At 59.1% G+C, this 23049-nt stretch overlaps 8 protein-coding genes across 8 annotated transcripts; 6 read left to right on the top strand and 2 right to left on the bottom strand.

Annotated features, from left to right (window-relative positions):
- Positions 1-635: 635 nt before the first annotated feature.
- On the top strand, positions 636-2502 carry J3D65DRAFT_621099 (UDP-glucose 4-epimerase). The gene is made up of 4 exons (XM_066799921.1): positions 636-987; positions 1078-1312; positions 1367-1817; positions 1873-2502. The coding sequence occupies exons 1-4, from the start codon at positions 959-961 to the stop codon at positions 2274-2276; spliced, it is 1119 nt and encodes a 372-aa protein (XP_066655829.1). The 5' UTR covers positions 636-958; the 3' UTR covers positions 2277-2502.
- Positions 2503-2600: 98 nt separating this feature from the next.
- Positions 2601-4445, top strand: J3D65DRAFT_621098 (uncharacterized protein). Its single transcript, XM_066799920.1, has one exon. It carries the CDS (start codon positions 2767-2769, stop codon positions 4105-4107), a length of 1341 nt encoding a protein of 446 aa, XP_066655828.1. The 5' UTR covers positions 2601-2766; the 3' UTR covers positions 4108-4445.
- On the bottom strand, positions 4309-5583 carry J3D65DRAFT_621096 (ETC complex I subunit conserved region-domain-containing protein). The gene is made up of 3 exons (XM_066799919.1): positions 5283-5583; positions 5099-5209; positions 4309-4979 (listed from the first exon to the last, which is right to left on the bottom strand). The coding sequence occupies exons 1-3, from the start codon at positions 5528-5530 to the stop codon at positions 4670-4672; spliced, it is 669 nt and encodes a 222-aa protein (XP_066655827.1). The 5' UTR covers positions 5531-5583; the 3' UTR covers positions 4309-4669.
- A 95-nt stretch (positions 5584-5678) lies between these two features.
- On the top strand, positions 5679-6839 carry J3D65DRAFT_621089 (mitochondrial F1-F0 ATP synthase subunit F of fungi-domain-containing protein). Its single transcript, XM_066799918.1, has 6 exons — positions 5679-5735; positions 5800-5857; positions 5912-5926; positions 6078-6228; positions 6281-6346; positions 6410-6839. The coding sequence occupies exons 2-6, from the start codon at positions 5810-5812 to the stop codon at positions 6433-6435; spliced, it is 306 nt and encodes a 101-aa protein (XP_066655826.1). The 5' UTR covers positions 5679-5735; positions 5800-5809; the 3' UTR covers positions 6436-6839.
- A 341-nt stretch (positions 6840-7180) lies between these two features.
- On the top strand, positions 7181-11708 carry J3D65DRAFT_552663 (uncharacterized protein; the record flags this gene model as incomplete). Its single annotated transcript, XM_066797091.1, has 5 exons — positions 7181-7579; positions 7629-7902; positions 7955-8119; positions 8173-10529; positions 10743-11708. The coding sequence occupies 5 exons, from the start codon at positions 7181-7183 to the stop codon at positions 11706-11708; spliced, it is 4161 nt and encodes a 1386-aa protein (XP_066655825.1).
- A 711-nt stretch (positions 11709-12419) lies between these two features.
- J3D65DRAFT_316895 (uncharacterized protein) lies at positions 12420-14124 on the top strand. Its single transcript, XM_066795313.1, has 2 exons — positions 12420-12630; positions 12695-14124. Exons 1-2 carry the CDS (start codon positions 12533-12535, stop codon positions 13839-13841), a joined length of 1245 nt encoding a protein of 414 aa, XP_066655824.1. The 5' UTR covers positions 12420-12532; the 3' UTR covers positions 13842-14124.
- A 2365-nt stretch (positions 14125-16489) lies between these two features.
- On the bottom strand, positions 16490-19215 carry J3D65DRAFT_621079 (kinetochore protein nuf2). The gene is made up of 4 exons (XM_066799917.1): positions 18720-19215; positions 18406-18672; positions 17444-18358; positions 16490-16719 (listed from the first exon to the last, which is right to left on the bottom strand). Exons 1-4 carry the CDS (start codon positions 18813-18815, stop codon positions 16603-16605), a joined length of 1395 nt encoding a protein of 464 aa, XP_066655823.1. The 5' UTR covers positions 18816-19215; the 3' UTR covers positions 16490-16602.
- A 769-nt stretch (positions 19216-19984) lies between these two features.
- J3D65DRAFT_316646 (uncharacterized protein) lies at positions 19985-23043 on the top strand. Its single transcript, XM_066795312.1, has one exon. It carries the CDS (start codon positions 20258-20260, stop codon positions 22805-22807), a length of 2550 nt encoding a protein of 849 aa, XP_066655822.1. The 5' UTR covers positions 19985-20257; the 3' UTR covers positions 22808-23043.
- Positions 23044-23049: the final 6 nt, after the last annotated feature.

Raw genomic sequence — 23049 nt, 5'->3', positions numbered from 1 at the left:
TTGAGAAGAGAGAGAAGATATGAGGCCAAGCAGCCTTCACAATGAAAGAAAAGAAAAAAAAAAAAGTGAAGAGACGAAAAAGGGTTGTGAAAGCAGCAAAGTGAAAAGGCGGGCGAATGGTGCGAAGAATGGCCGAAAAGGGAAATCAAGCAAAGTGAAGACGTACTCAGAGCGGCGAACAAGTGCACAGCAGCGGCCATGTGTTGAGGTGAAAGGATCGGTCAAGGAATTGGGAGGGTGAACAATGGACAGCGCGAGTAGCAGCTTCGTTGACATTTCCAGCGAACAAAGGAGCAGGTCAATGGAAGCAGCATGGTCCGGACATGGACAGAGAAGACGCGAGCATCGAACAACCGGTTGCGGAAGCGGAGGGTACGGGAAGCGTGATGCGGCGGGGATGCGGATGTATTTGTTCCGTGGTGTTGATGAGGTCGAGTCGAGTCCCGTCCAGGTCGCGTCGACGCGTGAGGGTGCAGGTGGAGCGTGCAGCGGGTATTGATGCCTTGCTGCCTTGTAGCCTTGTAGCCTTGTAGCCTTGATGCCTTGCTACCTGTAGCGCCAGGAGTGCCCCTCGCTCCGTCAAGTGGTCCGGGTTGGCGTCAACCGTCAATTCGCTGTCGTCAGCAGCGCAGCGTCCAAGAGTCGAATTCTGGGACTGGCTCTCCAGGGCGTTGAGCGGTACCTGCGCCACTGGCGACGAGTGTCGTTGCGTGAAACGTGCCCGTTCGTGGCCTCCATCTCGTCTCCATTGTGATCCTCACCTACCGTCGTCCTAGGGCCAGCCCTGCTCTGTGCGCCGCCCTCCCCTCATTTCCATGACCTTGCCTCCACCACATGCACCACCGCTGTCCCTCCAAATATATTCCCCCAGCTGCCCCCATCATCCACCACTGCATCAATTGCTTTGCTCTCCTTCCACGTCGCTCTCTCCTCCATCCCCATTCACACCACCTCCATCATGCCTGTCGGCTCTGTCCTCGTCACCGGGTAAGTCTCCGCCGATCCATTCATCCGACTGCGCGCCGCATTAGGTTGCTTCGTTGCATTCCACGTTGCCTTTCTGACGCCGCCTTCCAGTGGTACTGGCTACATCGGCTCCTTCACCACTCTCGCCCTGCTCGAGGCCGACTACAAGGTCGTCATCGTCGACAACCTCTACAACTCGTCCGAAGAAGTCGTCAATCGCATCGAGCTCATCACCGGCAAGCGCCCCATCTTTTACAAGGGCGACATCACCGACGAGGCTGTCCTCGACAAAATCTTTGCCGAGCACCCCGACATTGACAATGTCATTCACTTTGCTGCCCTCAAGGTATGTTGGCGCAAAATCGCCGTCTGTCGACCATTGCTGATTCCCACCACCCAGGCTGTCGGCGAATCGGCCGAGATTCCCCTCGAGTACTACCGCGTCAACGTTCAGGGCAGCTTGAATCTACTCCGCTCCATGCAAAAGAACGATGTGACCAACGTCGTCTTCTCCTCCTCGGCCACCGTCTACGGCGATGCCACCAGGTTCCCCAACATGATCCCCATTCCCGAGCACTGCCCAATTGGCCCTACCAACACCTACGGCCGCACAAAGTCGACCGTCGAGGCCATGATCACCGACCACATCCACGCGGAGCGCAACAAGGCCAAGAAGGCTGGCCAGTCGCCCGACAAGTTCAACGGCGCGCTTCTGAGGTACTTCAACCCGGCCGGTGCTCACCCCAGTGGTCTCATGGGCGAGAACCCCTTGGGTGTGCCGTACAACCTGCTCCCCTTGCTCGCGCAGGTCGCGATTGGCAAGCGTGAGAAGCTTCTCGTGTTCGGAGATGGTAAGTGTCCAGAAGTGGAACGGGCCCCTTGCATTGACGTGCTGACACCTTTTAGACTACGCCTCAAAGGACGGCACGGCCATCCGCGACTACATTCACGTTCTGGACCTGGCCAAGGGCCACCTCGTTGCCCTCAACTACCTCCGTGAGCACAACCCTGGCGTCAAGGCGTGGAACCTGGGCACTGGCAAGGGCTCCACCGTCTTCGACATGGCCAAGGCGTTTAGCAGCACCGTTGGCCGCGACCTTGCTTACCAGGTGGTCGAGAGGCGTCCGGGTGACGTTTTGGACCTGACTGCCAACCCTACCTTGGCAAACAAGGAGCTGGGCTGGAAGACGGAGCTGACGCTCGAGGACGCCTGCAACGACCTGTGGAAGTGGACCGAGAACAACCCTGAGGGCTACAACCAGGCCCCGCCAAAGGAGTTTGTCGAGGCGCTCAAGGCATCGAAAAACTAAAGTTGCGGGCCGAGTTGACCTTGCTCTACGTGGGATGTTATGAATTTTCTTTTGTTCAACCATTATTTGACAAAGCTCCACGCGCCATTATACCTCGAAGCGTAAGCTTTTATTTGGCATACGAGCGTTAGGGGAATTAAGATGCTGCAAAAGGGTTTGCGCAATGTAAACGGAATCAAGTAGACAAAATACCAAATAGAATCGCGTCCATGGACGCTGCATGCAATGATGGAGTGTTTTACGTGGACGTCGCGGTGATGTACGCTTGGATGCTTCGGACCTGCTTCGCTCGCTTTGACTCACCTCCACGATGCAGCCCACCAAGAATTTGCTGCCCCGCCTCCGCAACCTCAGCATAGCACCACTCAAGCACGCTCGCAACACCGCATTGAATCTCCACCTACCCACACGAGCATCAATTCGACCTCGCGGATCCAGACCCGTCTCTACACCTCTACGTCTCGTGCTCCCGTCCCTCTCAACCCGCACCATGGCCACCGCTACGACCTTTGACGATGCCGTCATCTCGCTGCTCCAGCGCTCGTACCCCGACTCTGGCGCTGCCGCCGACGCCGACGCCGTCAAGCTCTCGACGGCCATTTTCAAAAATACAATCTACACGGAGGCGGAGAAGGCCGAAATCGTCCAATGGCAGATCACAGCGTCCCACATTGGCAACGGCGGCGAAGACGCGGCCAAGCAAGCAGAGCGGCTGTCGGCACTGAACACGCATCTGTCGTCGCGGACGACGGTGCTGGGAGCGAAGCCGTCGGTCGCCGACGTGGCGCTGTACGTCAAGCTGGCGCCGGTCGTGGCCAAGTGGAGCAGCGAGGAGCGCACCGGCGAGCAGGGCTACCACCACATTGTGCGCTTCGTCGACTTTGTGCAGAACGCGCCCGTCTTTGGGCTCAAGGTCGACGCGGCCGACAAGGTGCCCGTCGATGCTGACGACGTCAAGTTTGCCATCAAGCCCATTGACGCCAAGGCCGAGAAGGAGCGCAAGAAGAAGGAGAAGGAGGCTGCCGCGGCCGCGGCCAAGGGCCAGACTGGCGCTCCGGCTGCTGGTGTTGCTGTTGCTGGAGAGGACGCGGCGGGCAAAAAGAGCAAGAAGGAGAAGAAGGCTGACAACAACAACACTGCCGAGGCGGCGGCTGGCGGCGCGACCAAGGAGCAAAAGAAGGAGAAGAAGCCCAAGCAGCCGAAGCAGCAACCAGCCAAACCAGCCGAAAAGCCGCTCTCGCCGGCCCTGATCGACCTGCGCGTCGGCCACATCCTGAAGGCAGAGCGCCACCCCAACGCCGACTCGCTGTACGTGTCGACCATCGCCGTCGGCGACGCGCCCGGCACGGACAACACGCACGAGCACGACGGCCAGGTCGTGCGCACCGTGTGCTCGGGGCTCAACGGGCTGGTGCCGCTCGAGGAAATGCAGGGCCGCAAGATCGTCGCCGTCTGCAACCTCAAGCCCGTCACCATGCGCGGCATCAAGTCGTGCGCCATGGTGCTGGCGGCGTCGCCGCGCGAGGAGGGCGACGGCCACAAGGGCCCCGTCGAGCTCGTCAACCCGCCGCCCGCGTCGGCCGCCGGCGAGCGCGTCTTCTTCGACGGCTGGCTGGGCGACCCCGAGCCCGTCCTCAACCCCAAGAAGAAGGTCTGGGAGACGCTGCAGCCGGGCTTTACGACGACTGAGGACTTGGCTGTTGGGTTCGAGGTCGGCGATGTGCCGCAGCTGGCGGGCGAGGGCGAGGCGAAGAAGAGCGGCGTTGGTCTGCTGAAGACGAAGGATGGCGTCTGCTCGGTCAAGAGCTTGAAGGGCGCCACTGTCAGGTAAGGCGGCGACTGACAGATGTGCGGAGGGATTGTGAGAAGCATTGACGTGCGTGGATCGGATTGTACGCGAGGACACAGAAGTCGTGCATTCCACCTAGCAAGCTTTGCAGACGCAGACATCGACGCTTATAGAGAGAATAAAGCATCATGAGGCCCTTTCCGACTTCATTGTCTGTCCCAGTGCTCGATTGACGATTTGAACCTCGCGGCTATGTCTACATCAGACTCATGGCAGTTTAAAAGTGATGACGATGGAGAAGTTGGTGGAAATGAGAAGCGGGAACTTTGCTTTCTAAGTCTAAGCTTGGGTTGATGTACACGTACACTCGAACATGAAGCTTTCAATGGTTTGAACGAAACAGATTCGATCCCGCTCTTTGGGTCTCAAGGAAATCACAAGGTTTTGGGGTTGGTTGGAGACCAATCTTCAATAGTCGATCTTCAATAGTCAAAAGAGAAAAAAAGGAAATGCAATCACGCTCTTCACCCTCTCCACAACGACAGTCAAAAAAGCAATCGGGGTCGTCAGCTCAGCTCAGCTCAGCTCTTTTCAGCGTCACCCATCACTTTGTGCGAATAACCTTCAGCTTCTTTGGGCTGTGGACGAAGTTGTTGGCGTAGGCCTTGGGGACAAAGCGGCGCTCGTTGGGCTCCTGGACGAAGTACTCGTAGCCCTGCTTCTCGGCGAAGGCGACGGCGTCTTCTTTGGTCTTGAACTGGATGCGCTCGCCCTGCATGAAGTCGGCGCTCGACTGCCAGCCCATGAGCGGGTTCTCCCACCGGTGGCCCTTGGGCAGCGGGTCCCAGTCCATCAGCCAGTGGTGCGCGTGCCAGTCGCCGGACTGCATGGCTGACTTGGCCGGGCGGTAGATTCTTGATGCCGGGTTAGCCTACTTGCCTTGCACACGTCGTCTACATGCGGGTGGGAAGGGAGGGGAGGGGACGTGAGGTGCGTGAGGTGCAGGAGAGAACGGAACGGCAAGCTTGCGTACCGGACGGTCCGGGCCTGGAGGTCTGTAGGGGCGCCCGACAGCACGGCGGCGGGCACCACGTCGCCCGGCTCGCTGCCGTCGACGACGCGCTTGGGGATCGGGGAAAAGTTCCTGGACCATCCATCAACATTGAACGTCCTCGATGTGCGCCAACTTCTCCCCCATTGGCGGTGGCTCTGCTCACGAGGTGCGGTAGTCGGTCGCGACGTGGTAGTCTGGGGTGCTGGGGATGCCGGGGCCTTCGTCGCGGACGCGCATGCCCTTGAGCGTCTGATCGCCGTGGCCGGATGGATGGTCGGATGGGCTGCTGGTGGGAGTGGGTTCCGTCGAGGCGGCCTTGTCGGCGTAGAAGCGGCGGGCAGGCAGACAAGATTGTCTGGCGACAGGGCGAGAAGCTGCAGCAAGCAGCCGGGCATTCAATGTGCGCTGCATGGTGGCGTGAGGGGTGCAATTGGATTGCGGAGAGATGTCGACTGCGGAGAGAGCGTGGAGTGGTGGTGATGTCGTCGGGGCACTAGGGCCGACAGGGCGTCTTGGCGCCGTTAGCGCCGTCTGGTCTTCGTTCAACCTCGCCGGTGCCCTCTTTTGCCGTGACTATAGCCCTCCAGGACCCCAACCATCTCCCCTCTCAGTCATTGTACGTTCCCTGGACTCGCGATTGCTGCTGCAGCAATGCCCGGATGATGGCTGACCGGCCGCAGACCCGCCGAGATGAGCTACATTACCAAGCGCGGTCTCTCGACCCTCATCCCTCCCAAGGTACGAGTCCCGGATGCCCTGGATTCAGAGCTTCGAAGCTGACCTCGACCGCAGATTGCCTCCCCCAATGTGAGTACCACATTTCGTGTCGGAATGAAGCTTCAAATCTGCCGTCGTAGCACGTCCGAACTCGGAAGCCGGGAAACTGGAGAATTGCAAAGCCATCATGCGGAGACGGACCACGAAAAGACGGGAATGGGCAGTGGCTAACGATCAAAAGGCCATCGGAGGCGCTCAGGATGCTGCCCGCATGTCGCGCGTCGTGAGCTTCTACGAGAAGCTGCCCCGTGGCCCCGCTCCGGCACCGCAGCCCAAAGGCCTCATTGAGAGGTACCAGGCCAAGCACTTTGGAAAGAACCCCACGGCCAAGCGTAAGGGTCCAGTTGCAAAAGAAGGACGCGGGCAAGAGTTGACATTTGACAGCGCTCATCCACCTCATCGGCGGTCTCCTTCTCCTTGGCTACGCGCAGAACTACTACTTCCACCTGCGTAAGTGCATGCACCTCGGCGCGAGCGGTGGGCTTTGAGACTTGATCTAACACGTCGACGCAGGCCACCACAAGAACAACGCCCACTAGATGCGGCAGGCTTGAGGGTTTTATTCCAAGGCGCCGCAAGAGGAGGGGCGAATAGAGCGGGAATGTAAATACTCCTCAACGACGCGACTCTATGCGGTGAAGAAAGTGAAGTGTCCAAAGCAGACGTGAATCGAAGGCGGGCGGGATGCAGTTTATTGTTTGTTGATCGGGCCATGTGAAGACTGCAGGGAAGTGACCTTGTCGACGCGCTGAAGTGGACGGTAGCAATGTGCCGCCTGCGGAGACTGAAGATGCGGTGGGAGCCCGATCAAGCGCTTGACGACAACCACCGCTCGACAGCAACAACAAATGATAGCAACTGCGAGGGTGACTGGAATTGGCGGCGTGGAGCTCAGATCCCCCGAGTTTTTTGCTTGGCTGCCGTGACCGCCGTAAGGCTGCGGATGGATGACACAGGCTCCGTGATCACTTGCTGGTGCCAAGACGGCCGAAGAGGCTACGCTCTCCAGTTGCGACCCCTTCAACACCATTCCACGTCCTCGTACCCTCGGCGCATCTCCCACGCCCCTCGACGCCCCACGCCCCGAGCTTCTCCCCCTCCAGGCTCCGTCCGCGAATTCTTCACCTCGCGCACCTCACGAGCGCTCCTCAGCTGCGTCGTTGACTGACAACAACGCCCAAAGCTCCAGCCCGCCCAGAGCTCCACCCTGCGAACCGACAAGGCTTCTGCGGAAGCTCCTACCGTGTACCCGTGGCGACTACCAAGACTTGATAGCAGGTATATATGACGGCTTCTTCTTGTTCAGGCGCACGCGGCCCCGGTCCCTCGACCGCGGACGCCACGGCGACCACCTTTGCATCATCACGCCAAGCAGACAAAGACAACACCAGCTCTGACTCCAACTCTACTGCCTACACAGTTTCGCAACTTGTTATGGCAGAGCAGATCACCCACGATGTGGTAAATGCAGCACAGTCGATGGGTGATTCCTCGCCCATCGGCGTTAATGCGACAGCTACCAACGAATCGTCCGCCGGCGCGGCTCCGGATACCACCACGACCAACAACCCCTCGCAAGATTCCTCTGCCCCCTCAAACTCGACTTTTTCCACAGATGACGCGCCCCGAGACAAGCCCGGCGCTCCTGAGACGACCTCGAAAGACGAGCCCAAGCCTGCTGCTGTACGTTGTTTGTGCCAAACGCACGCGACCTGCACTAACTCGACCCCAGCTCGCCACCGAAGGATCCGAGCAGCCCAAGGCCAGAGACGAGCCGGTCGACAAGTCCAAAGAAGCCATGCTGAACGGATCCGGCCTCTCTGCAGAAGACCCGGCCGCGCAGCATCTGGCGGCGGATACCAGCGGAGGTTCAGACACAGACACAAGCCGCGCTGGAAAGGACGGTACAAAACCGAAGAAGCCCACTTCGTTCAAGTCCGTCTCGGTGACCAAAAACTTTTTGGCCAAGACTGCCGTATCCGCGCCGACCAAGGTTGGAGAAAAAGGTAATTTCGTGATACGGTTTGCTGGAAATCAGATGGCTGACTTGCGCCGCAGTCTCGACGAGCCCGTCCATTAGTCCGGCTCAGCCTACCGCAAAACCTCGCTTGGTGGCGAAATCGGGCAGTGGAGTTGGAAGCTCATTGACTCGCTCGGGGCTGGGAAAGCTTAATGGATCTGGCGCTGGACCGGACCCGGCTACAGTATGGAACAAGAATAGACGTAATAAACTCGAGTTCCTTGCTAGATTATGGATTCGACTAACCTTGCGACAGCAACGCCTCCTCCCCAGCCTAAGCAGTTTACAGATGAGGAACTCAAACAGCAATTCGGTATACACATGGCCACGAGGCTACAGGCGGACGAAGATGCCAAGGAATCCAAGTGGGCCGACATTGAGGACGACGAGGAAGACTGGGCCCCCGAGACCGTGGAATGGATGGACGGAACCAAATCGACCGTCAAGCCCGCAGATAATGCTGCTCCGGGAGACGAACCAAAGAAGCCAGAGGAAAAGAAGGAGGAGAAGCCTTTGGAAGATGTCAAGCCAGTGGAGCAGCCATCGTCGAGACCAGCGTCAACAGGACCTACATCGCTAGGGAACAAGACCATTTTAAAACCGGGAGCTCATCTCTCTGCCTCGCAATCGAGACAAGGCTCTTCGGGACTCAGGGGACAACAAGAAAAACCAACGCTCGTGGCCAAGTCGCCCGCCGCCCCGGCGAAATCGCCCTGGGCACCACTTCCGCCCATTGACAGAGTATCTCCCGTCATCATCAATCCTCTGCCGCAAGCCCCAGTTCAAGCTCGTTTTGGCCAGAGAGATCCGCATGGATTCGACGCGCTCCCCCCGGTACCTGTGGCAACCAAGGAAATTGCTGCGGACGACTTTAACAGATCAATGAGGGATGACCGCGGGCCTCGCGAGCTATTCAACTCGCAGTCTGGCAAGTACGAGCCGGTCAGGGACTTGAGGCGGGGATCTCGAACCGATTCCAGCTTCCGACAACCATCAGTCCTGCAGCGCCCTTCGCATGGCGGACCTGCTGAGCCATCGGCGGCATTCCAGACGTCGCGCTCAAGTGTCGAGGAGCCGTGGTCCCGTCGCAGGACGTCTTCAAATGTCAGCGGTGGACGGCGGCCTTCGTTTAGCAGGGTGCCCGAGCCTGTTCGTGATAGGCGCGGCTCTCATTCGACGACGGACATGCCTCCCCCACCGGTCCCTGGCAAAGCTGGACATCCCCCACGTGCGTCGTTTGGAGACCGCGGGCTCTCGCCTGCAACGTCCAATCAAGAGTCGTGGACGCAGCGCTCATCACCTGTTGCGGGTCAGGCACAGCTGGCGTCGCCTCACAGTGCTACTGCATCGCCCGCCACGACAGAGGCAGTCAACGGGGCCTCGTCTGCATACGATGCCGTCAAGATCCAAGAGCAGATGATGCGCGAAAAGATTGAGCGGGCCAAGGCAGAAAAGCAGAAGCGCCAAGAGGAAGAGGCACGGGAGGAAGCAGCGCGCAAGGAGCGTCTTCGCCGCAAGCTCGAAGCTCTTGGACCTCCGCCGTCAAAGGACGAAAAGTCCAAGAGCCCAACGGCGACGGCAAGTGAGCTGAGCCCGGCGCAGAAGCCGGCGGCCTTGCACTCGCCGCCGCCAAAGCCGCCGATTCCAACGAGCGAAGGCGAGGTGGCCCAGTACGGAATGATGAAGGTGCACCAGCCGCACTCGATCAAGAGGTCTACGGCCAGCATCAGCGAGCAAGCACCTCACCTCAGACCGTCAGATGCCAGGCGTGACGGACGGTCACCAGAGCTCAGACAGAGCTCGCCGGTCAAGCTGCCCGCGTCGGAAATCAAAGACGACCGGTTCCTGTCGCAAAAGGCACCGCTCTCGCTGGCGCCGCTTGAGCGCGAGGCGCCTGGGTGGAGGGCATCGCAGGCGTGGGGCGCGAGCATGAGCAGACAGGGCGGTATGAACGTCTGGGGCCCTCCGAACCGGGAAAGAGGCATTGGCAATGGCACGTTTGGCCACACGCAGCAATCTCAGCCAGATGGCTCGCCGTCGGCGCCCGGGCCCATTGCTCCGCCCGCTCCTTCCTCTTCGTCGTCGTCCAAGGTTGTGGGCGCGGGCGCGGGCGGCACCTCGTTCGCACATAGCAATGATCTTGCAGCCGACCAACACCATCCTTTACCACCTCCACCACCTGCACCCTTTGGCATGCCCTCGGACGATCGCTTGCAACAACCGCCTCTCACCCAAACCTCAGCCATGCCGCCTCCTACTGCGCCGACTGCGCCGTCGGGCCAGCCTCCCAAGCCTCGTCTGTTCAGTGGTGCCGACTTCGTTGCCGCCGTCCAGGCTGGCGACCGCGAACAATCCCATGCCAACATGCAAGCTCGCATCGCAGCTCGCGGCCAGCCATTGGCCCCGTACAAGGAAGTCTTCATCAAGGTGGAGCCCAGCTTGAACCGCGTGCGTCGCCCAATCTCCAAGACGACCACAATGCGCGAGCACGATCCTGCGCCATTGAGAGACGAATCGGGTGCCGTCATTGCTGAGCCCAACACCGCCATCGACACCCCAAAGCCTCAGACCGCCGCATCTGTCGCCTTTAGCGAGCCTCATATGAAGCCCGCCGTGGACGAGACGCCCGCTTTGCGACCCATCGGCTCAGAGAAGGCGCACTCATCGCCCAACAATGCGTCAAACAATCAGACCGGCCGGCCGTCGCGTTTCTTCCCGCGCGCCTTTGATCAACAAGACATCCAGCTTGGCGGCATTGCGCATGTCCCTCGCGATGGCAATACTCCAGAAATGCCGGGCAACAGGCTCGCCGTCAACAACAACAAGCGCATGCGCATCGACTTTGATGCGCCGCCGCCCCCCGAGACGTGTGACCACCCCGTCTATGGTGGCAACATCCACCGCCCAACCGTCAAGTTGCCGCAGAAGATCAAGGTCAAGCTGCCGCCCGCCGCGAACCAGCCGGCGGTTCAGATGCCAGCTCAGATGCCGGGCTCCAGGCCCCAGGGCTTCCGCTTCGGATCTCAACCCATTGTCACGCAGCCTGGTTGGCAGGAGCGGATTAACAGCCTTTTGGACCGTCCTTCAACTGGTTCGTCGCCGCCCAAGCCCGTGCCGACTTCGCTTGCCGTGTCATCGGCGAGCAAGGCTCCCTTTGACCACATCAGCCAGCCTTCTGGTGCCACCGTTTCTCTCCCCAACCAGCCTGCCCATACCAACAAGATCGTGGCTTCGCAACCGACGACGCCAGTCACCAAGGAGGCCTTTGAGGAAATCATGAGCGTTCCCGAAGCATTTTCAACCCCGACCGTCCAGCTCCCGAAGGAGCCCCACATGAATGCCGGCCTTCACCCTGCTTCAAGTCCAGAGCGCAGCAGCCCGACTCTCAGCCACTCGGACGTCTGCACTGGCGATCCCAACTACAGCAGCCTGTTTGAAGCCGAGCGGAAGGGAGACAAGCCCGTCATCAACGTCCGCCTGCCCGGTCAGAAAGAGACGAAGCAAGTCACGGTGGATGGTCACGGCAAGCAGGGCCGCAAGCCATACAACAACTACAATCGCAGCCGTGGGCGTGGCAACGGAGCGCGACGCGAGAACAATGAGTTTTATCGTCGCAAGGGATCCAACACTGGCCCAGGCCACGGGCGCGGACAGGGAGCAGAGCATGGAGGTGAACACGGCCACAATCCGAGCCGCGGCGGCTGGGGTCCCAGCAGCAACAGCTACCGCAAGGCAAGCAACCACCACTCGAACAACACGTGGGGTCGTCGTCCTACAGGCTCGCTCACCTGATGGTGGACAAAAAGGTCGAGAGTTTGCATGGAGGTGTTTTCAAAGGCAGTGTGTGGCTGAGTTGGGATTTTGCTGGCAGCGACGAGGGCGTTTGCGTCAGGTTTCGAGACTGACTCGGCGGCAAGACATAGGTGTGGGACATGGGAGTTGTCTTGACATGTGCATGACAAAGTTCGACACGGCCGCCACAAGGTTAGTGGCGAGATGGAGGGAGTTTTGTCGGCAGCTGCATTGGATGGGATGGGATGGGATGGGATGGAATGGGCTTCGAATCAATGTATGTTGCTTCTCGACGATAGTGGCCCCGAGCCTCAACAATCAGAGCGAGTATCAAGAAGCGAAGGTCACGGCATGACGTGATGTGACGATAAAGGTCGAGGTTGTAGGGATCAAGGCGGCGAGGGGCGGGGCCAAGGCCGCGAGGAGGAAGAGGTAGCGGGAGCTTGGCCCATGGAGCGGGAGAGTGGTCGAAGGGAGAGTAGGCCGAATCAGTCCAAGGCAGTTGAGACGGCGGATTGAACCAGGACGCAGCGCAGGGCTGCAGCGGGCAGCGGGCAGCTGTCGGTGGCACGCGCAGCGCAGCGCATTACATGACATCGCATCGCAGTGCAGCGCAGCGCAGCGCAGTGCATCGCCTCGCCTCGCATCCGTCCTGTGCCGCCATGGCTCTGACACGTTTACCACCAGTAGTCGACTGAACAAATTTCATTCACCACGACTCCGCCTGCTCTGCTCGCCCTCTGCTCTGCTCCACTGCCGTCACAGACCTCCTCTCTCTCACTCTCTCTCTCACTCTCTCCCCGCCCTCCCTCTTCACCTCCGTCATGGCCAGCCTCCAACGACGCCGTTCCGTCGAGCCAGGCACCGCCTTTCAGGTGGGCTGTGCCAAAGCTGCTGCCGCTGCTGCTCCACCATCGCCAAGGTCAGTGTGATGAGCCTCAATCAACCACGGCCGTTGACTCTACCTATGCTAACTCGCCATGCAGCAATGCCTCCGTTTCCGTCGACTCGCCTGCGAGCCCCGCCCAGCTCCAGCCCGATCCCTTCTCGTCGCTCAAGTCCGACTATGTCGTGCCGCCCATGAGCAGCGTCTCGGTCGACCCGCCCATTCCAGCAGAGACCGACTCTCGCTCAGCCCAGGACCAGCATCCCATGAGGGCCAACCTGCCTCTGCTGTCGCAACCGCTGCTCTCGACCGACGGCCGCCCTTCTGGACCCGCCGGCTTCCTTCACCACCAAACTGCAGGTCACGCGACCGCTCCCATTCCGCTCTCAACCACCACCACCTGTCCTTCATCCTCTCCCAACAACCACCTCGTCGCCCACCTCAACCCAAATCAACCAGGCCCAGGCCCCCACGCTCGGCACCCCCACTCCCGCCCCCACCATCAAAATGAATCGCGCTCTACTGCCACCGTCGCGACCAGCCCGGGCGGTCCAACGCTGCTCACCCTTCCGCCAGAAATCCGCCGCCTCATCTACCAGCACATCCCGCACCTGACAAACTCGCAGCCGCTCATCTACTGCCTGTCACTGTTCCGCAACCGGCGCCAGCACCCGCTGGCGGGCATCTGCCGGCTGATGCGCGCCGAGGCGCTCGAAATGTACTACAGCTCCAACACGTGGCTGGTCAAGCTCGAGTACCGCGACTTTTACGACAGCTTCAAGTCGTGGGTCGCCAGCCTGGACGCGCCGTGCGCCAACGCGCTGCGCCAGCTGCGCGTGAGCGTCCGCGGCGTTGCGTTTGCTCGCGGAATGCGGTGGGATGTTTCACACGCCCTAGGCAGCAACGGAGCAGCTGGCTACGGTGTCCTCCCTGATATCATCCCCATGCCGCCGCAGCAGCAGGCGGGTCAGCACCAGTACCATCTCTTGCCCAGCGAGCGTGCGTCGGCGGCCGGCGCGGCGTACGGGTACGCGACCTTTGGCGTCGACCTGAGCGAGCGGTGGGCCAACGGGCGAGTCGAGGTGCTGGCGTGCGACGGCAGCAAGTACGCGGGGCTCGAGGCCAAGATGGTGCTCGAGGGCATCGTCAAGGGGCTGTGGGAGAAGCGGCGGCGGGGCGAGATGAGAGGCGTCGACTTGAACGAGGCCATGGACCGGTTTTTGGATTTCACCGGGTGGTGGCTCTAAGTTGTCGTCGTCACATCACGTCTCTAGCCGCCTCCACATTTGGCCGGCCTCTCCATTCCTACTACACCATTTTTTCCCAGTCGTCCATCTTCCCAGCGTTGTCAGGCACGGACGGCGCTGTCGGTCTGGTTTTGTTTCGCGGCACCGCATCGGGAACGGCAGGACCAACATTCAATCGCCTACCTCCGCCGTTCAGTTCACACTTTTCCCTTTACCTTTCCATCTCTCTCCTCTTCCTCTTCCTCTTCCACCTCAAGATACCAGGACCGGTGCCATAATTTGCCTTTTATTTCCGTTTTTTTCACTTTCACTTTTTCCTTCCCTTCCTTTCCAAATCAACGAACCATCTCTTTCCGCTTCTTTTCTCTCCCCTTCCTTCCCTCTTCTGTCGGTATATTTTGTTCATGGCGTGGGTTCGGTTCGGCTGGGCTAGGCTAGGCTGGGTCGGCAGCGGCGGCGGCACATACGGATGCACGCATGATGCGTGGTGCGTCGTTCTGGTTGCGCGGGTAATTACTCAAAAGCGGATGCGGATGCAGGAGACGCTGCGCGGTGGGGTTGCGTAGATGGACCGCGCGGGCGAGAGAGTCGGGGCGAGAAAGAGAGAGAGAGAGAGAGAGAGGGGAAAAGTTTCGTGCGTGCATATGGATTGTTACGCTGCTCACTTCCACCCTTGTTCTTCAGGCTGTTTCACACGTCGTCGTCTTGTGATGTCGGGTGTGTGTTGAGAATCTATCGACCATGGATGTGATGCAGTGCCTCTATGTCTAAACCACAATCTCAGCCTTTCGTCCCCAGGCGAAACACAAATACAGCGTGGTGGAGAGGCTCAGCGAGACTCGTCAGCCAAAAGTCGAACCGCGAAGGTATAGAGAGCGACTGACTGACTTCTCTCTGCCTTGCTTCTCCTTTTCTCTTCTTCTGTTCTTCTCGTCACCACTCACCGCCAAGCTACTGCACCACCCAACCCCCCTTCTCTCTTAATCTCACTCACGCTGTCAAAACTTCCCTCGTGGTCAAGACTGCAACTCAGCTACCCACCACCCTACACGAAAGAAAAGAAAAATGGCCAACGCAGACACCCTCGCTCTCGATCCGCCACCTCAACCTAAGCGCCCTTGTCCTCACCCTCGCCCTACCACCTCTAAAAATAAAGACAATCATGAAAAAGAAGACAACGACAAAGCCTTCCGCACCATCGCCGCCATCCTGCCACCTCAATCTAAGTCACAAACGAGCGCCACACTCTGCAACACTACGGCCCGACCGAAAGCGGCGGTGCCAAAACCGCACAGCGGCGGAAAATGAGGCGGGTACAGGCTTGATGTGTGGACGCCGCCGCCAGCATCACCGAAAGCAAAGACTGAAGACGAAGAAAATGGAAAATGTGAAGGAGGTGAAGAAGAAGCAGCAGTGCCGGAAAGAACGCGTGAGGGTGAAAGAGAAGGAGAGGAAAGAGAGGGAGGAGAGGGAGGAGAGGGAGAAGGAGTCGATGGGGTGAGAGAGACGGCGGCGGGTCGACAGCGGCAGCACACGACGACGACAACAAAGAAGAAGACGACGGGGGAAAAGATGAGGAAGGGGAAAAGGGTGGGGGAGGAAGAAGAAGCATTAGACGAAGGAGAGGAGGAGGAGGAGGAGGGGTGAAGAAGTAGGACGGTTAGAAGGCTGCCCCTTCTTCCTCTAGATCGCACGCGTCGCATGCGTCGTTGTTCTTTTAGCGGCCGGTACATTGACGCGGCGGGTATTCAAGGGATAGCGATGGCGGTCGCGACTGCTGTTCTTTTTGTCACGGTGGTTGTTTGTTGTTGGTTTGTTGGTCTGGCTGGTTAAGGATGAAGCTTTAGAGGAGGGGAACATGGCAGAAACAGGACTAAGAGCAAGAGCAAGAGCAAGAGTAAATAGGAAGCCATTCAGACGCGACAGACGCGATACAGCGCCCTACCACAGTGATGGTCAGTCATTCAGACACAAGACACGATGAACGGCGTGGCGTGGCGTCAACGTAGCCGCAAGCTGCGTTGTTGGGACTTGAGAAGCTACATGTACGTATCTATGCGTGGCGTGGCATGGCACGGCGCCAGTGAGTGACCTACCTGCTTGCTGTAAGCCAAGCCATCATCATCAGCGTTTACTTCTCCGTCTCTTTGCAATCACCTGCGAGACAAAAAGATGAAGGGAATGGGAGGACGTCGGTTACGGCGAACTCTGAGCCACCACGTCAAAACACTGCAGTCACATATACATGCACTTCTATCATACCCACCCACTCCCCACTCAGGAACTCATTTAAAACAGGACCTTATTGAGTTGCCGTTCGTTGGTCGGTTGACGACACGCACACAATACACAACACCCGAATTTTATACACACATTAACTCACGAACGACAACAACGCTCACCTGTACTTACGAAAACCGCGGTGCGCCGGTGGTGGCCTTGCGAGCGACGACCATTCTTCTTCTGCTTCGACAGAGAAGTGTTGGTGTGTAGGGATACCGTGCATCTCCTCCGTCCACCCGTCGTCAATAACCCTCGATGCAAACAGTACGAACTCATCTACTGATCCAAATGAGGGGGGAAAGAAAAATTAGGAAGGTCGTTCATTCATAAACCGTACCCCGCTGCCCTGCCCTGCCCTGTCCCCTACCCCCTAAACCCCTTGCCCATCCCAACTCCACAAAAAAGACACCCATACCATACCATACCACACACACCCCCTGCTCCCACACCCAATCCTACCCGCAGTCCACCTATCTACCTACGAAATACTCGACTCCATCTCCGTAATGTACAGCTTGATGTGCGATTCCATCTTGAGGTACTCGTCGTGCGCGGCGTGCACCTCGGCCTCGATGTTCTCCTTGAGGTCTTGCATCTATTTGACGGTGGATTAGCACAGCGCGAGGATGACATGGCAAATCAATTCAGAAATGAAGAGGGTGGGCGGTGCGAGCAAGAAAAAGGAAAAGGACATGAGAGAAAAGAGGACGAAAAGGCCAACGCAGCACAACATCCCAACCACCTTTCAGCCTCAAGACGAACGAACGAACGGACGGGATGACCCCATCCCATCCACAATTTGCTTTTTCTCCCCTGCGCCGGCAGCAGCTCGCGCCGCACCATCGACTTTCTTTTTTCCCGCATCCGATTTGCTCATCCAACCATCCCGCCATCCATGCAAGGCTCGCGATTCTCGTGACGCCACAACGACGAGGAGAAGCGCTAGAAGCGCACGCCATGGAAAGCAGCCATGGATGGCGCTGGACGGGGCTGCGCTGCGCCGCGCCACGCCCACGCTACGCGCGCTGCCAGGGGGAGGTTGCTCCAGCGATGACCCCCGCTCTCCGAGACCCCTGCCGGATGGATCGTATGGGGAGAGCGCTGCGGCTGAAGTGGGCGTAGCGTGGCGTGGCGCGGCGTGGCGCGATGAGAACAAGTGCCGCGCAGGGAGGAGGCAGCTGGACTGAGGCTGAAGCGTGGGACGGGGAAGACGATGGGTGGAAAAAAGGCCAATGGGATGGCGTGGGAGCATGCGCAAGGGCAAACATGTTGCAGAAGGGAACAGCAGCAGAAAAAGCAAAAAAAAAACATGGACGTACCTTTTTCTCCGTCTGCTCGATCCGGACGCGCCGTCGCTCCATCTCCCTGCCCTTCTCGCCTCGCTCTTCGGTGAGCTTCGTGTGCAGATCTCTCAACTCTTGCATGCGGCCTCGGGCCATTTCTGCCTTTTCCTCTGCGCCCTTTCGTAATTTCTCCGTCCGCGCCGTGACGTTGGCCAGTTGCTTCTTCAGCATCTTCTCCTGCCGCTCGACGTCGCGCACATTGTTTGACCGCTCCGACAGTGCATCGCGGTGCCGCTGCGCCTTGTTCAGCTGGTCCTCCTCGCGCTTCAGCTCGTCGGCCAGTTCCTTGAGCAGCCGCGTGCAGCCCTCGACGTCGGCAGTGACGGCGGTAAAGGTATCCGACGACGTCTGCAGCGCGCGGCCGCGCCGATCCAGCTGGTCAATTTGCATGCGATCGGCAGCCAGATTGGCGCTCAGCTCTTTGAGCGATGACTCGAGGGCGCCGGGGCTCTGTGTCGTGTACGGCCGCAACTTTGCCGCTTCCTGGCGCGCCACCATGGTCTGCTCCGTCTTGTTCTCGAGCAGCTCCTTGAGTCGCCGCTGGTCCTCCTTGACCATTTCAAGCTTTTCGACAACCTTTTCCTGACCCATCTTTAGATCCAGCAGCCGCTGCTTGAGCTCCTTTTGGCGCCGCTCCTTGGCGGCCATTTGCGCCTCGGTGGCTTTGCGCGTGCGCTCGACTTCCCCGAGGTGGTTTTCCTTGTCTTGGTTTTCGTGGTAGAGTTGTTCGATGCGGAGCTTGGTGCGCTCCGACTTGTTGAAGTGCTCGTCAATGACGGATGTTTGCGATTCGCGGAAGCGGATGAAGTTGATGATGTAGGAAAAGATTTTGACGAGGCGTTCGCGCGTCGGTTTGTACAAGTCTTGAAAGGTAAAGTCGTGGATACCGCACTGGATTGAGTTAGTTGTTGCCCCGCGCATAATTGGCGGCGACTTGCCTCGAGCAACAGCTTTCTCAAAATGACAAAGAAGCCCATGAGGTCTCTTGTGTCGGCTGTAAAGACTCGGTCGGCCATGTCTTCGCCTGCCATGTCCTCTGCTGCGGCCCTCATTGCCGGCGCAACGACTTCGCGCGTCGTGTTCATCAAGAGTTCGGCAAACCATTCGAAGACTTTTTGGATTTGTTGCGGGTTTGGTTTTTGCAGGTCGGCGATGGTGAAGTGAATGCCAATGTCGCTGATGCATGAGGCGATTTCTCTGTCGGGCTGGAATAGGTCAGAATGCGCGGGCAGAGGCGCAGAGTGTTGCGCACCAAGGTCATGAACGAGTCCTCCTCCTGGGCGCGGCTGCGATGGTTGTTCATTGTGGAGACGCGCGGCGCCGTGCTCATGCGCGGGTTGTAGTCCATGGCGAAGTGCGGTGGGAATTTGGAGCGTGGTTGGAGTAGTGATTGTTTACATTGGGCAGGCAAGACAACAGAGCCGGGGCGGTCGTCCCGGCGAGAGGTGCCGAATCGCCGATGCCGGTGCCGGAGAAATGCCGGCAATGTGAGCCTCACGTGACTGGATCAGCGGGCCGGGCGGCACCACCAACCAAGGGACGATCAGAAAGGCCGGTGGACTCGTCGGAGGGACGTGACATGTGCCAGGCGATGCAAAGTAGACGTTTGACGCCTGACGGATGGAAAACGACGTTGATTGACAGAGTTATTCAAGGGGATGGCGTCTGCAACGGGATTACTCAGGCCCCGCACGAGCAAAGAGAGGCGGGCTGCAGCGGGCGGGTGCACATGAATGCGAGCTGAGTGGACATGGATGGGTACTGCTCGGCTACAGCACTTACAACAGGAATTCAATTGTGCATGCGAGCGAGAGTATACGTCGTCTCGTCCAAGCAGGAACCCGATGGCGTCGAGCAGCGAGCCAATGGACAGCAGCAGGCGACGCCGATGATGCAGGGCGGGGATGCGGGCAGGGGTTTGGCATGCAAAATGATTGGCGGTGCCTGGTTACAGGTCGCTCAGTCCACGTTGTCTCGACCTCAGTCGCCACAGAGGGGAGAGGGGAGGGCGAGTCGAGGCAGACGGTCAGCTGCGGGCCCACTACCTCTCCAGGTGAGGAATCCGTCTTGAGGTGGTCTTGGTCTTGGTCTTGGAGGGCTGGCTGTATTTTTAGAGAGCCGGAGCCTGGATACGGTACGGAGCGGTACGCTTAACTTGATCCCTCGTTGTGGTCGTGGTCGTGGCCATGGATGACCTGACGGGACCGTTGTGGCCGGCCTGGTTCGTAGAGGCACTCTCGTCATCCGTCTATCGCCCCCCGGTCGACCAGCGACCTGCACTGAGCAATACGCCACGCAGCGATCGCTCCTCGACCGTCAAGTTAAACGCGAAGCAGTGCGCGCAGCCTGGCTTCAAGAGCCCTTCATCACCAGACGTGCCCTTGCAGCCCGACTTGTCTGTTTTTTCTCCCTTGCCTGCACACCATGCTTCTTCCTCACTCCAACGCACCCCATACAAAGCAGCCACAAACGCTCCTGTCGTAACCCACACCACCCTCTTTGCCCTCTGCCACCTCTCACCACGCGACGACGACGACGACGACCACCACCACCACCCACTCCCCCCGACTCCATGGCTTGACTTGATGCGCCACCGCTTCCTCCACTGCCAATCTCCGATTGAAAATACCCACCACCCTCTGGACCTGGACTCGCCCTCACCTCACCCACTCTGCCAAAACGCCAACTCTCGAAACCCGGCACCCCGCTCAAGGGGCCCTGTCGTCGGTCACGTCTCGCCGCAGCTTGTACTGCCGGGCGCGCTCCCGCATCTGCGCCGCCGCCGCCGCCATGTCTGTCTGGCCCTTTGGCAGGCGAAAAGGCCGCCGTCCCCCGTCGTCCGTGGCGGGCCTGGCGTCCGCTGGAGGGAGCAGGCCTGCTAGCCGCGGCGCCTCTAGCCCTGCTGCAGCGAAGCCCCTTGGCCCTGCCCGCCGCCCGAGCACAAGATCCAAGCGACGGCGGGGCAAGAGGAGGGCCTCCCCAGAATCCGACTGTGCGTCGAGATCGAGAGAAAAGGAGAGGGTCCCAGTCGCTCCGTCACGCATAGATACGGACCCTGAGCCCTCCTGCGCCACCGAGCCCGACATCCTCACTGCTCTACCTGTGACTAATCCTCTCGGCGCTAGCCCGCACCTGCGACCCGCGAATCGCGACCACGCTGACATGCTGTACGACTTGCCCGCAAGTCCACAAATACTTTCGGCCTCCCACACAAGCCTGCCCACTGCCAGAGAGCGCGGCAAGTTGCAAAAGAAGCGCAGGAACAACGACCCCGTCCCCCGCCGCAACTCGACCAAGAGGAGACGGGACGACCACGCCCGCGAGGAGGAGATTCGAGCCATGAGTACTCCCGTCCCCGTCAAGCGTCCTGCTCCCAACTCTGGCTCCATCATGCGAAGAATCAGCAAAAAGAGGCGCAGCGCCAGGGACCAGTCCGACCTGTCCCTGCCAATGGGCGACTCGGTCCATTCCTCCATGTCTGGCGGCCTCTCCGAGCTCCTCTCGGCCTCGTTCAAGGTCAATCCGCTCGACATTTTTGCCCCTCGCCCCACCATCCGTCACTCTGGTGGCAGTGGCAACTTTTACACCTTTAACCCTGTAGACCGCTCCACCAACAACTCGAGAGCCGATTCGTCCATGCGCCGATCTCCCATCAGCAAAGATGTGTTGAAGGAGAACAAGACCATTGACGACTTGGCTGACGACATGGACTCTGGGACATTGAGGGAGCTCATGGAGAGGGACCAGAGGAGGCAAGAAAGAAAGCGCAAGCTGGACGAGGAGAAGCTGAGGCAAAAGCTGGAGCGTCGCGCTGAAAAACAGAGAGAAAAAGAGCGGAGACGAGAGAGGCATGCCGCCGAAAAGGCAGATGCGATTTTAGACGATGCTCTTGGAATCGGTTACGAGTCTGCCCCAGCCGAGCAGCCCGTCGCCAGTGGCAGTGGGGCTGCAGATGCTCACGAGGACGACGGATCTTCCCACAAGGTTCATGCGAGCGATCCGGCACCTGCCAAAGGCAAAGTCGAAGATGCTCCGATGAAATCGCCCGCCACAGATTCTGCCTTTGATGGCGGCAGGCCATCTCGCTTTTCAGAAAACATGTCGCCGCCCCTGTCGCCCTCCCCTGCTCACCAGCACAGACGCGAACACTCGTACGTGTCAGAGCTCCCTGAGCTTAGCTACGAGCACACATACTCGGCCGCCGAGCCTTCCAGCGTCAGTCGAAGTTCCTCTACCTCGCGGAGAAAGAGTGGCGAGGGCCGTCGCGGTTGGACTTCATTTTTCCGCCGCAGGCCCTCTGCACTGCGGAAAAAGTCGTCAGAGCAAGCCTCACCGACCGTCCCATCCGACGTTTCTTTTTCAAACACTTCGCGAGAATCGATGGGCAAGCACGCCTTTCCCCCACACGTCACCTCGCAGCCACAATTGGCTCGCAAACCTTCGGGCACCCCTGTCCGCACTCAATCCAAGTTTCGTGAGGACCTGCCCGAGCGATTCGATAAAAAACTGCCCATTTCACCGCCTGATTCAAGAGTTCAGTCCCCAGACTTTGCTTCTGGAGGCGCTGCTGTGCGGGGTTTCACGGAAACACCGGATATCTTCGATTCTCCAGTTCCACCTACGTCTGTTGGCGCCGACGACAAGACTCGGACCGACTCGCCCGTCAGCATGCCCGGCCGATCATCTGCCCTCATGTCAACATCTCTCGCCTCTGTCGATTCCGAAGGCTCATGGCTCTCTGGCAAGCCAGTGAGACATTCGAAGGGGATGCGCAGCAGCTACGGCTCTGGATATGGCCCTGGCTCTGCACGAAAACCTCGCGAAGAGCAGCGCATGTCTTACGAGGATCTTGGTATCCCGGACGACGAGTATTTCCGTCGCCTTACTCCAGGCCCCGATGAGCGATCGCGTACTCGCCAGGACGGCAACAAGGCCAGTAGCTTCGCGCTTGCCGAAGATGCAGAAGCTGGTGCGGACGCTCGTCAAGGAAGCCCAGCAGAGCACTTTCACCAGGAACCCCTTCAACGACGTCCCACCGTCGTCCACCAACAACGTCACAAGTCTCAAGAGGGTCTGCTAGGATACCTTACGACGGATCAAGGGTCTGCGCCAGAAGTGTCAGCCGGCGCCGAAGACGCTGCTGACGAGATGGAGGGTGTTGAGCCAACAACGCCCGTCTTTGAAGACGCAAGAGAGACGGCCAGCTTGGACGAAAGTCCAGAAATCCATCGAGCCTCGAGCATCAAAATTCCAAAAAATCAAGCACGCCTCTCAAACGGCAGCGCAAGACTGGTTGACGTCAAGTCTGCGCGCAACTCGACCGACGCAAGCAACTTGTAGATCTCACCTCGTGCAGTCGGTGGTAAGAGATGGTTTTGCCAAAGATTCGCGCCACCATTAGTCAGACATGTCGCTCATTCCCACATTTCCTTTTGTCATGTGGTTTCTACCGTCACTTCGCAGCCGCTCACGGCCTAAACCCAAAAGACTAACCCGAGTCGCTCTCTACCATTTCCTTGTCTCAGAATCACATCTCAGACGAGATGCAAAATACCCCAAAAAAACTTGCAAAGAAGAACGAA

Source organism: Phyllosticta citribraziliensis (assembly GCF_038025025.1).
Source record: "Phyllosticta citribraziliensis strain CPC 17464 chromosome Unknown J3D65scaffold_5, whole genome shotgun sequence".
Lineage (NCBI taxonomy): Eukaryota > Fungi > Ascomycota > Dothideomycetes > Botryosphaeriales > Phyllostictaceae > Phyllosticta > Phyllosticta citribraziliensis.
This window is presented reverse-complemented; position numbering and strand designations above follow the sequence as displayed.